We start from the raw sequence: 13,029 nt of genomic DNA, 5'->3' as shown, positions 1-13,029 counted from the left end.
TTTCTGGCATAATTACAGAATTAATCCACCTAACTCTGCTTTCTCTGAATCCTATCAAAAAGGTTTCATTTGTGTGTGGGTTCTTATATAAAAAGAATTTGCTCATCATAATAACAAGTATTTCAGAATCTTAGAAATTATATGTTTTATATAAAAATGAGGTTCGTGAACTTTATTGGAGTCTAGCTACAAGCAACGGATTTGCTATAGGGCTGACACATGTTTCCAAACCTGTACAACTGTAGTCCAGACCGAAGATTGTAGAAAATTTGCCAAGGCCATGAACATTGGCTTGGGAATTCTCCTGGGAAAAAGCTTGCCAGCCTCTCCTTGTCAAATATTCTCTCTTTGCACTTCTATTAGTTGAGTTTTTGGGTATACTGCCTTTCTATTTCTAGGTTTATTCTATTTCAAAATTTTACAGGACAGATTGGTTTACAGAAGGTGCCTAGACCATGTGGTTTCATACACATGGCTTCTAAATAAATGTATATATTATATTTCTATTGCCATTCAGGAGCAAAGTAGAGAGGCTTCTCTATTCTGTCTACTCCTCCTCTAGAGAATCAGGAGGTCTTCAGGCTAACTATGCATGCTTTCCTGGGGGTCTTTGTAAAATTATGCTAAAGTGTGTAAGTTCTGGAATCTGACACAATGGATTACATCCAATTCTGTCACCTAAGTCATTCATCCGTGTAAAATCACTGACAAAGTGTAAGGCATTGAGAGATATCTTATGGAGACAAAAAGTTAGTCTTTAATAAACACTTAATATGTGCCAAGTACCATGCTGTTGTTTGGTATAGTGATGAATAATGTACACAGAGGGCTTGCCCTTGTGGAACTTACCATTTACGAGAGTAGCACAAACAGTGCATTCCATTCTTTGACTTTTTTCCAGGTGTTCACAGCCAAAAACAGCAGTTCACTGGGGCTTGTTTTCAATTTTCTATTTCTCTGGGCACCAGTCCCCATGGCCAGGTCAAGCTGTTCGATGCTCACACCAGCAGCTGACACAGAATGCAAGGAAAGCATGTCTGAAGTATCAAATGCTACACATTTGCCTGTCATAAAATATTAAGCATTTTTCTTTCTTTTTTTTGTAGAGCAGAGGTTATTTCCAGTGTAGGATACTGTGTTCTTTTCATTTGATCAAGGATTATTTCTCCTTTAGCCTTTCACTTTGTAAGACAAATTTAAGAGTACTTTGGTATAATATGAGAATCACCTTGAGAAGTGTTTTTATTTCACAGAAATATTGTTTCCTTAGACTATGTGATCATGAGGGTCATTGCATATTCCAAACTTAATTTTAACTAAAATTTTGGGGTGTTCGTATGCTTATTGCCTAGCTTTAATTTTATGATGTAATTTGTTTCTGCAACTTGTTAAGAATGGAAGGACTGAATGAGAGAACTATATTTGGCTTATTTAGATTGACTGTAGCAGTAAAACATTTCAGCATATAAAGGCATTTTCCAAATTGTGTGGTGCAGCCTGAAGCCTCCCTCCTCCCATTCCATCTACCACCATCACGTGATGCTTTATTCAGCTCCAAAGCATCAATCACAAGTGGGTGTTCAGTTCTCCCTGAAAACAATGATGGGACCTCACTGTTTCTTGAATGGTCTATTTCACCTTTGGTAACATTCATTGTGAGATGTTCTGTAGTGTGCAAGAAGGCTGAATGGAAGTTAACATGAGTCAATTTCTTTTCTTTTCTTTTTTTTTTTTTTTGAGACGGAGTCTCCGTCTGTCGCCCAGGCTGGAGTGCAGTGTGGCGATCTTGGCTCACTGCAAGCTCCGCCCCCGGGTTCACGCCATTCTGCTGCCTCAGCCTCCTGAGTACCTGGGACTGCAGGCGCCCGCCACCACGCCTAGCTAGGTTTTTTTTTTTTGGATTTTTAGTAGAGACGGGGTTTCACCGTGTTAGTCAGGATGGTCTCGATCTCCTGACCTCATGATCCACCCGCCTCAGCCTCCCAGAGTGCTGGATTACAGGCGTGAGCCACCGCGCCCGGCCACAGGAGTCAATTTCAAGGCTTACTCCTGATCCTTTTGGTAGTAGTTCAGAAACATGCAAAGAAGTCTTCGGCTCCTCCTTTTCTTTCTCCTTCCTACCCTTTCACTGTCCTAGTAGCCTAAACATTTGTCTGCTCTAGATTGAAGTCCTATATGCTCACCATTTTGGAGACTTAGGCCCAAAACTAGTATCATGTCAAAGTCCCTGGTCCCATCTTTGATATTGAATGGATCTGAGTTAAGGATTGTAATTCATTCACTGATAGATTGATAGCCAGCAACCCAGTTTCTCTCTCTATCCCTGACAGGTACTTTGCTAGATTTGGAGAAAATAATGCTAGGATGTAATTTGATTCAAGAATGCTAAGCTTTCTCTCCTCTCTAAGGGTGAGCAGATTCATGAAAAATTGGGATCAGTATATGACAGAGATTCATATTGCAGCGATCCCTGTCAACCTTTTTTTTTTTTTTTTTTTTTTTTTTGAGATGGAGTCTCACTCTGTCACCCAGGCTGGAGTGCAGTGGCATGATCTCGGCTCACTGCAAGCTCCGCCTCCTGGGTTCATGCCGTTCTCCTGCCTCAGCCTCCCAAGAAGCTGGGACTACAGGCGCCCGCCACCCGGCCCAGCTAATTTTTTGTATTTTAGTAGAGACGGGGATTCACCGTGTTAGCCAGGATGCTCTCGATCTCCTGACCTCGTGATCTGCCCGCCTTGGCCTCCCAAAGTCCTGGGATTACAGGTGTAAGCCACCGCACCCGGCCCCTGTTAACTCTTTGGGTTCTAAAAGATGTAGGTTTTCTCCCCAGTAACTTAGGTATTTCTTTTTATTTCTTTCTTTTCTTTACTTTTTTTTTGGTTTGTTTTTGCAACAGGGTCTCACTCTGTCACCTAGGTTGGAGTGCAGTGGTACAAATGGCTCACTGCAGCCTCGACACCCAGGCTCACATCATCTTCCCACCTTGGCCTCCTGGGTAGCTGGGACTACAGACATGCACCACCATGCCTGGCTAATTTTTTCTATTTTTTTTGTAGATACAGGGTCTCACTTTGTTGCTCAGGCTGGCCTTGAACTCCTGGGCTCAAGCAATCTGTCTGCCTCAGCCTCTCTAAGTGCTTGGATTACAAGCATGAATCACCATGTCTGGCCCTTAGGTACTTGGAGAAACTTTCCCATGATGTCCTTCTTGATAGAGTGAAACTTCAAAATGAGTTCTGATGTCAGAGCTACCTGATTTTCAGATGTGGAACAATTTCCCTTGTAATTTACTCAATCCCAATCCTCATCTTATTCTAGAGGAAGAGGTAGGCAGAGTGGCCCAGTTTGATCTTCTCTGGTAACTGAGTCATAATTTGGTATTAAGATAGCCACCCACAAAGGAGAATTTAACTACTCTTGGTGCCGTTGTCCTAGGATTACTTTAGGTTCGTGAAGAATCCTGTGTGAGAGGATTAAAAAGTAATTTGCATTTTTTTTCACAATCAGTATGTGCAACCTTGAGAAGGATATGAATGATATTGAAGACCAGGGTTCTTACTCTGATTTCGAAAGCAGTGATGTCTGTGTACAAGATAATTGGCATCTATCATCCATTATTCATCCATTACCCATCTGTCTATCACCTACCCATCTTTTCTTCCATCAGCCCCTTTAAAATATCTCAATTCCCATGTTGGATGCTAAATTTGAATACATACTGGAGGAAATTCAAGGGCTCTGCATTTATCTTACATAAGATTTTAGGGCCCTAGGACTTATTTTTCTAAATTCCTTTGTCTTCTTTTTAAAATCATTGTTTTGAAAATAAATGGAAAAATATCCTTTCTTTTCATTCCTTTATTTTCACTTTACTCCACAAATATTTACAGAGCTTCCAACAATAGGCCAGACACCTTACTAGGCAGAGGAAATACAAAGGAGAATGAAATGCAAATGATTCTTCCCATGAAACTTTTATAGTAAAATCTTGTCTTTTTTTTTTAAATTATTTTTTATTATTATTATACTTTAAGTTCTAGGGTACATGTGCATAACGTGCAGGTTTGTTACATATGTATACTTGTGCCATGTTGCTGTGCTGCACCCATCAACTCGTCAGCACCCATCAACTCGTCATTTACATCAGGTATAACTCCCAATGCAATCCCTCCCCCCTCCCCCCTCCCCATGATAGGCCCCGGTGTGTGATGTTCCCCTTCCCGAGTCCAAGTGATCTCATTGTTCCGTTCCCACCTATGAGTGAGAACATGCAGTATTTGGTTTTCTGTTCTTGTGATAGTTTGCTAAGAATGATGGTTTCCAGCTGCATCCATGTCCCTACAAAGGACACAAACTCATCCTTTTTTATGGCTGCATAGTATTCCATGGTGTATATGTGCCACATTTTCTTAACTAGTTCAACCATTATGGAAAACAGTATGGCGATTCCTCAAGGGTCTAGAACTAGATGTACCATATGACCCAGCCATCCCATTACTGGGTGTATACCCAAAGGATTATAAATCATGCTGCTATAAAGACACATGCACACGTATGTTTATTGTGGCACTATTCACAATAGCAAAGACTTGGAATCAACCCAAATGTCCATCAGTGACAGACTGGATTAAGATTAAATCTTGTCTTTTAATTGGAAGGTGTTATGCAAATATATGGAAGATGATGAGGGTGTAATGGTGCTGATACACACAATTCAGCTCAATTATGTAGCAGTCCTGTTAGGATTCCTGAAATTGAAGGCTTACTTGATACTCTCTGCTCCTCCAACCAGGCTACAGTGGGTGGCCAGAGGGTTTGGGGATTCATCTGGTTGTAAACATGCCGGATCCTGGATGCTAGGCTGGCCTTGAGAATCAGAATTAAGGCAGCTTTGAGAATTGGTGTCTATGTTTTCTTTTTCCAACCTCCCCTTTCTCTTTGCTTCTATAATGTTTGCTTGTAAGCAGACATTGTAACCACTGCAATATACTACAACAAAACTATTATCATGTCACAACTTTTTGAAACCATTTATTTATGTTCTCTTGTCACATTTAGTTAAATCCGAACCCTGTATCTTGGTTTCACAACTCTGTATAATGTGGCCCCTGTCTTGCTCTCTCATTCCTATTTCTTATTACCTTTCTTTTTCTCAATTCGTTGCTCTATTAGTTTCTCTCCCATACTATGCTCTCTCTCATCTCTGGATTCCCTGCGCTTGGCACATGTTTTCTCCAATGTTGAGATCTGAAGTTTTTTTTTCTTTCTTTCTTTTTTCTTTTTTTTCAAGACAGAGTCTTGCTCTGTTGCTCAGGCTGGAGTGGAATGGCACGATCTTGGCTCACTGCAACCTCCACCTCCTGGGTTCAATGATTCTCCTGCCTCTGAAGTTTTAATCATTACTTCTTTGGGGTAGACTTTCTGTACCTCTATACCCTATTTTCTGGGTTATGTAAAATTTCTGTATGCTCTCACAGCCCTCAGTTCCTTTCTTAGCATAGCCCTTAGAGCATGCGTTTGAATCCAGAAATGAACTCCAAAGCTTGTGCCATTAAGTTTGCTACTTGCAGATTATAAACTCTCTGGAAAAGTTGTGTGAAAATCTCTGAATCTCAATCATCTCATTGGTAAAATGAAGAAATGGCTTCTAGTTTGCTGTGAGAATAACATCATAATTATGAAAAATTTACCAGGTAATAAGTAGTCAACACATTAATAATAACCATAATTGTATGTATTAATTACAAATATTAACAATATATTACTATGTAGTTAATTATTAATAATATTAATATATTAAAGGCTCTATTTCCCATAAATTTTCTGTTTGTTTCGGTCTCCCACAAAATTATGGTATTTTGAGAGCAGGGACTTTGTCTGTGTTTTTTATTACTCTACCTCCATCCCTAAGATGGAGAAGAGCATGGGGTTTATTGAATGAATGAATGTGATCTTATTGTACCACAGCCAGCTGAGTGAGTCCTACCTGCCCAGGCAGGATTGCATGTGATTCTGATCCTGCTCTGGTTAGCAGAAGCAGCCCTTGGAAGAGATGGCACTCGTTCCTCTAGATCACCCTTCCCCAGCCGTTTTGGCACCAAGGACCAGTTTTGTGGACGACAATTTTTCTACGGACTGGAGAAGGTGGGATTTTGCTTTCCAGATGAAACGAATCTACCTCAGATCATCAGGCATTAGATTCTCATAAGGGGCATGCAACCTAGATCCCATGCATGTGTAGTTCCCAACAGGGTTCCTGCTCCTATGAGAATCTAATGCCTCTGCTGGTCTGACAAAGGGTTCTGGGTGGGTATGTTCACAGGGCAGTGTTGTTGTTATGTGAACAAAGTATAACACACTTATGTGAAGAGCAGCAGAAAAAAACAGCAGCTTGTAACCATGTATCCGCTCTGTGTTTTGTATGTTTCACATGAAACGTTCTTAGCTCATTTTATGTTTCTAAAAAGGAAATGATTATATGGGAAGTGATTCACATAGTCCTTATCATACACGTAGTGACCCATAAAGGGTAGCTAATCATAATAACTTTAAATAAGTGTATCAGTAAGTTGAAAATAACACTTTTTTTTTCTCCTTGACCTTTTTAAAAATCATTTTAAAAGCATTTTGGTTTATACCAAACAGTCCAGAGTATTTTTTTAAGCAGTAATATTAGTTCACCTGCTGCTCACCTCCTGCCCTGAGGTCCAGACCAGAATTAGTTCACGGCCCAGAAATTGGGCATCCCTGTTCTAAATGATGCACAGTATGTGAACATTCAGTGCAATTGGGTATCTTTGGCTCCATAATCTCAGAGAGGGAGTTCTTAGGTGGGGTACATTGACGGGGCAGTGTTGTTGCATTAAGTGAACAGGATATGACACACTTAGGTGAAGACTGACAGAAAAAGCTACAACTTGTAACCATGTATCCTGAATACTTCCGAGGGCCAGACCTGCAGCCTCGGTAACTGCTCTCTGTAAATTGCTGGTTTTGCACACCTACAGTCTTTTCTTGTATTATCAAGTTGGTCACCTGAACAAGTCATGTGCAGGTACATGACTTGAGTCATGAGTATATACGTGACTGTGTGTGTCAGTGTGTGTGATACAAATAATAGGATGAAATAAATGAACATTCGTATATACAATATTCTGTTCTGAGATTATCATTGGCCCCAGGATCTGGATTTTACTTAGATAAGCTGAAAGTAAAATTTCTGAAAGCAAGAGGAAGTATATACCTCATTTTTTTTAAGTGCTATATGTTTAAAAGCTATTTTTGAAGGGAGTCTTGAGAATTTGCTTTCACTTACATTGGAACTGGGATTATCACAGTGTTTTCAGATAGTTGCATATGACCGAATGTGACATGAAGGAAAAATGGACACTTAATAGTGCCTCTTCTCTGTTTTAATAATTTTCAGATAGCTGGATGGTCTCAGTTTCTAAAATCAATTCTGCACATAGATGCTTTATCCCTGTCTTCTAGGCAAAGTAACTGAAACACAAATAAATGAGTGAATTTCTTCACTCATTTCTCTAACTATATAGTTCATATAGTTAGAGAAACTATATAATTAGAGAAACCGGAATCTTAGCTTTGTGTTTTGTTCTTTCAAAAACCTATGCTTCGCCGGGCACAGGGGCTCACGCCTGTAATCCCAGCACTTTGGGAGGCCGAGGTGGATGGATCACAAGGTCAGGAGATCGAGACCACAGTGAAACCCCGTCTCTACTAAAAATACAAAAAATTAGCCAGGCGCCTTGGCGGGTGCCTGTAGTCCCAGCTACTCATGAGGCTGAGTCAGGAGAATGGCGTGAACCCGGGAGGCGGAGCTTGCAGTGAGCTGAGATCGCACCACTGCACTCCAGCCTGGGCGACAGAGCAAGACTCTGTCTCAAAAACAACAACAACAACAACAACAAAAAACCAAACCGAAAAAACCGATGCTTCTTTTTTATCATTAGTTACTTCCCTTAGTTATTTTTAAACACAAGGGAGCATTAAAAAATAAAATTGTAATACCATTTAATAATCAGAGGCTATTGGTAATTAGAAGAAAATATGGCACAAATAAGTTTTAACATAAATAATAATGACACGAAATGCAATAGTTTGTTAATTAACAAAATTTTGTGGGCAAAAATATACATAGTGATCCCTTCTGTGTCTCAAGAACTCTTTGTATGTGAATGGAAACTTCCATGAAGTATATATTATTCAAATTTTTTAATAAAAATGCTAATGGAAATATTAAAATGCACATAAATTAAAATGATCATAAATTAGGATTAATATCACATTAATGAATTATAATCCCACATTCATTAAGATAAAGTGGCATTTCAATATTTGTTCATGCTAATACATTTTATACAATAAATGAAAGGGATACATTTTGAGAATCAATAAATATTTGATGTAATTGTATGCTTTAACTTTAAAAAATATGCAAAGGTAAAGTAGGAGATCTAGATGCATTTGGAATCTTTGTTACTATTTTATGTCTTTTTTATAAGCCTTTCTTTTCACTTATTGAAGGGCTTAATACAATTTAAATTGTCGAAGAAAGTGAAAGAGGCTGTTCTGAATAAAGGGAATCCCAAGAGAACACAGCGTCTTTTGAATTTCTAGGCGTTTCTTTCCACAAGACAGTTTTTTTTTTGGAACAACTGTTTGAAATCTCAGCTGGAACTATATTGGCAATTAAGTAATTGAATTAAACTGAAAATATGTACGTTGAAGTAGTACATTGTAATGGACTTGTCTTTTAAAAATTCAAATCCCCAAATATATATATTATTATTTTATTTTATGTTAATTTTTTTTTAAAAAACAGGAGACACGCCATGTATAATATCAGAATACTCCTGTCTCCTGCTTGAGAGAAAATTGTCAGAACCTTAAAACCAGGGATTCTGTTTTCCCTGGTACCTACCACAGTGTTTTAGGCAGAGTATTTGCCTGACACACAAATTCAGTAAATATTCATTGCTATGACCAAAAATGGATTTGGGTTCATGGTGAAAAGTTGTCATTTTCTGGGGTGTTCCATTTCTGGAAAAGGTACTCCTATATTCTGGCCTCAGTGTTCTTCTCTATAAAATGGGAATGATTTTCCTGGACTAGAAGAATTGTCCAAACTAAAGGAAAAAAGGCTTTCAAAAATGTAATATCTTAATATCAGTCAATATATTAGAATTACTTTTGTTTGTATAAATATCACAGGCAGATCTGAATTGAATTCTGAATCTACCTCACTTGAGTCTGTCAAATGTCAACCTTGGAGAGGTAAATATGTGCCTTGTTCAGCATCAGTTTTCTCATGTTTCATATGAAACACTCTTAACCCAGTTTTTTAAATAAAAAGGAAATGATTATATGAGAAGTGATTCACCTAGTACTGGGCATACAGATATTGACCCATAAAAGGTAACTAATCATAATAATTTAAATAAATGTAGTAGATTGAAAATAAAACATATATTTTTGTATTTTTCGCCTCGACCTTTTTATCATTCTAAAAGCATATTGTTTTGTACTAAACAGGCCAGAGTACTTTTTAAGGACTGCTCTAACTTATTTAGGTGAATTTCATTATATTTTATCCTTAATTGATATCCGCACAGCTGCATACACTTTGTACAGCTACTATTAGCAGAAATTGATGATGTTGTGTAAAAAGAACCAACTTCATATTCAAAAAGGAGGCAGTTAAAAAACTAACTTTTCAGGTTGCTCCATCACTAACTAATGCCATTTTTCATTTTAGCTACACACAGACCTGGATCCTGGGAGCAAAAAAATCAAGTATATCCTATCAGGTGATGGAGCTGGGACCATCTTTCAAATAAATGATGTAACTGGAGATATCCATGCTATAAAAAGACTTGACCGGGAGGAGAAGGCTGAGTATACCCTAACAGCTCAAGCAGTGGATTGGGAGACAAGCAAACCTCTGGAGCCTCCGTCTGAATTTATTATTAAAGTTCAAGACATCAATGACAACGCACCAGAGTTTCTTAATGGACCCTATCATGCTACTGTACCAGAAATGTCCATTTTGGGTATGTATGCTTCCAATTTCACAGACCTATTAAAAGTCATCTTTAAAATAGCTCCTGGCATCAAGGATCATGTATTGCTGAATAAGAGACATTTATTACCGCCTTATCTCTAATTTGCATTTCCAAATTCCCCTTTTTGGCCTAAGTTCCGCAGCTCAGTAGCTTTGGTCCCTTAGTAATAGGAACTGACGGAAGAGCAAGTTTATTAAAATAGCTTTCCTTACATGACAATACTTCAATAGGCTGAATTTGTATTCCTCTCATAGACTTGTAGTTTGAGTATTGTTACTGAGGCGGATTTATCAAGATTTGTTCTAACATGCCAAGCTAATCCTGTTGATATTTGCTTGATGTTTAATTATTTGTTTGTGTATATTCACATGCAGATGCAGCACACAGAGAAATAGAAAGCCATCTAGGCCTGTCGTCAGCCAGATACTAGGTTGCTCTGGTGGTTTGTGTCTAGGGTGGATTAGGCAGTCACGATTACCAAGGGCCTCTGTATTTGTGTCCATCTTAACATTTTTTAGGAGTGACTGCTAGTACCATTGACCCACTCTCAATTTCTCTGAGCCATTGAAGAACCCATTACATATTACAGAGCAATCTGTATTTCAAACATGATTTTATTCTTGTTTCTTCCTCTTTGGATCTGCTTATCTATCCATAAACTTGGCCTTGATGATAAGAAACCCCTCAACCTAGACATTCTATAATAAAAGGAAGGATTTTAGAGCTCTTCCTTGTATGATAAAAGTAGTAGGCAGAATCTAAAGTTCAAAGTATAAGATTACAAAAGCCATTTTTTTAAAATGTGTAATGCATATACAAGTTTGTTTCAAATTGCATTTAAGACAGCCTATAAGGATGCACGCTATGTAGTAAAGTCACGTAGGTTTGAAGCAGATGAACAAGATAAAACAAATAAACACAGGTAGAGATAAATTGGAAGCCAGAATTTGGTGAATACGGACATGTATATTCATTATTTAAAGCCCCCAAATTTAGGATTAAAGGAACTGCGAGAAAAAAATAAAAAAGGAAATCTGATCAAGAACCCTGTTCACAAGTTTTATAAAATCAAATTGCTCAAGAAAATTGCAAGTAAATAAAGATATGAACACCAGAGGAAGTATACAGACATACAGTGTCTTCAATAACATCTTCACTTTAGACTCAAATAAAGGCCAAGTATTGATTATGGTTTCCAAGGCTAAATTGGGTGACCATTATCAGGTATAGCACAGAATGTCCTTACCTCCCAAATGTGGTCCTGATATTTTAATTTAGCAATCCAGTGACATACTCGTGTGTGTGTGTGTGTGTGTGTGTGTGTGTGTCTTTATAACATTACTGATGGAAATTAGTTGGAATTTAAATTTCAAATAAAGAAAAATCTTTTGTAGAATAAATGACTTAATTTGCAAGTAAGTTATTCTCATGCATTTCTGAGAAAGAGAATATCCTAGTTGCTCTCCTTGACTTGATGTGTTTTATGTTTGAATGACTTTCTTTTATTTTGTCGTGTACTCTTTAAGGTTATTTTGTTCCTCAGAGTTCTTTTTTCTTCCCCATACTACCTTGTGCTATCCCTCTTCCTCTTTCTCACCCTTCTCCATTAGTTCTCCTCCTTCATCTTCTCCTCCTCGTGTTTCTTCTTCTCTTTATCCCCTTGCCATCTCCTTTTCTCTCTCCTTCCCTCCATTGTCTTTCACGGTCACCCCTGTATCTTCAGCCGTTTGTTTAATGTGGCTGGCTGTAAAAATTATATGCCTTGCCCCATTGTTCTGCTTAAGCTGTTAATCTACATTGTCAATTGCTTTATGAACATTATCATCTGGATATTTCAAAGGCAACTCAAATTTCGCATTAAAAATCAAACTATGTACGTGGATAAAGCTGGAAACCATCATCCTCAGCAAACTAACACAGGAACAGAAACCCAAACATCGTATGTTCTCACTCATAGTGGGAGTTGAACAATGAGAACACATGGACACAGGGGGGGAATATCACACACCAGGGCCTGTCAGGTTGTGGGGACCTAGGGGAGGAATAGCACTGGGATAAATACCTAATGTAGATGATTGATTGATGGGTGCAGCAAACCACCATAGCACACGTATACCTATGTAACAAATCTGCCATTCTGCACATGTATCCCAGAACTTAAAGTATAATTTTAAGAAATACCTAGAAAAAATGACTGGACAGAATATCCCAGAATGACATTGCAGTCACTTTTGGGTAGAAAAAAAAATCAAGCTTAATTCCTTTCATGAAATTTTTTTTGGTCTGTTTTCTGACTTCTTTGACTTTATCAATGAGTCCAATGCACTCTAAAATCTCATGTAAAACATGCAAGTGATACTGTTGAATCTGTTTTTACTCATTAAGCCTCACCAGTAGCCTGTCCATTTAATCCCTAATTCCAGCCACTACTGACTGCTGTGTAATCTTGATGCATCATCCCATCCCTTTCTTTTGACCACTCTCCAAAATCCTATCTTAATGACCCTCAATGGATTACTGATGGTCTCAGAAATTTTCCAAATAGCGTGCTGGATTCCAACCATGTTATTTCTTAGCTGACATACGTATTTATCCCAGAGGAAAAAATATCCCTTACATTTTATTGGTGTTCAGCTACTTACCCAGGGGGACTTTTCATGGTCTGGCTTCATTTCATTCTTTTCTTACCTACCTACAGTATGACTTGGGTCGTATGGTATTGCTGACTTTGGTTGGCAGCAAATCACAAGTGATTTCAGGTCTTCATTTGTTACTCATATATTTCTTCTGCCAAGACTCCACTTTATCTACCTCTTGGGAAAGGAGCTCTATTTTTTTTTTCCTTCTTATCAAAATTACTTATTTTACTTATTTATTTTTTTTTTTGAGATGGAGTCTCATTCTGTTTCCCAGGCTGGAGTGCAATGGCACGATCTCTGCTCACTGC

At 38.2% G+C, this 13,029-nt stretch overlaps 1 protein-coding gene across 2 annotated transcripts in view; it reads left to right on the top strand.

The window, feature by feature from the left end:
- The window catches only part of CDH8 (cadherin 8), a 387,040-nt gene that overhangs the window by 121,922 nt on the left and 252,089 nt on the right, over positions 1-13,029 (top strand). For both annotated transcript variants that reach the window (XM_050772635.1, XM_050772634.1), the window contains exon 3: positions 9,776-10,070. In XM_050772635.1, the coding sequence (XP_050628592.1) occupies positions 9,776-10,070 (295 nt within the window). The remainder of the gene's footprint in view (positions 1-9,775; positions 10,071-13,029) is intronic.

Source organism: Macaca thibetana, chromosome 20 (assembly GCF_024542745.1).
Source record: "Macaca thibetana thibetana isolate TM-01 chromosome 20, ASM2454274v1, whole genome shotgun sequence".
Lineage (NCBI taxonomy): Eukaryota > Metazoa > Chordata > Mammalia > Primates > Cercopithecidae > Macaca > Macaca thibetana.
This window is presented reverse-complemented; position numbering and strand designations above follow the sequence as displayed.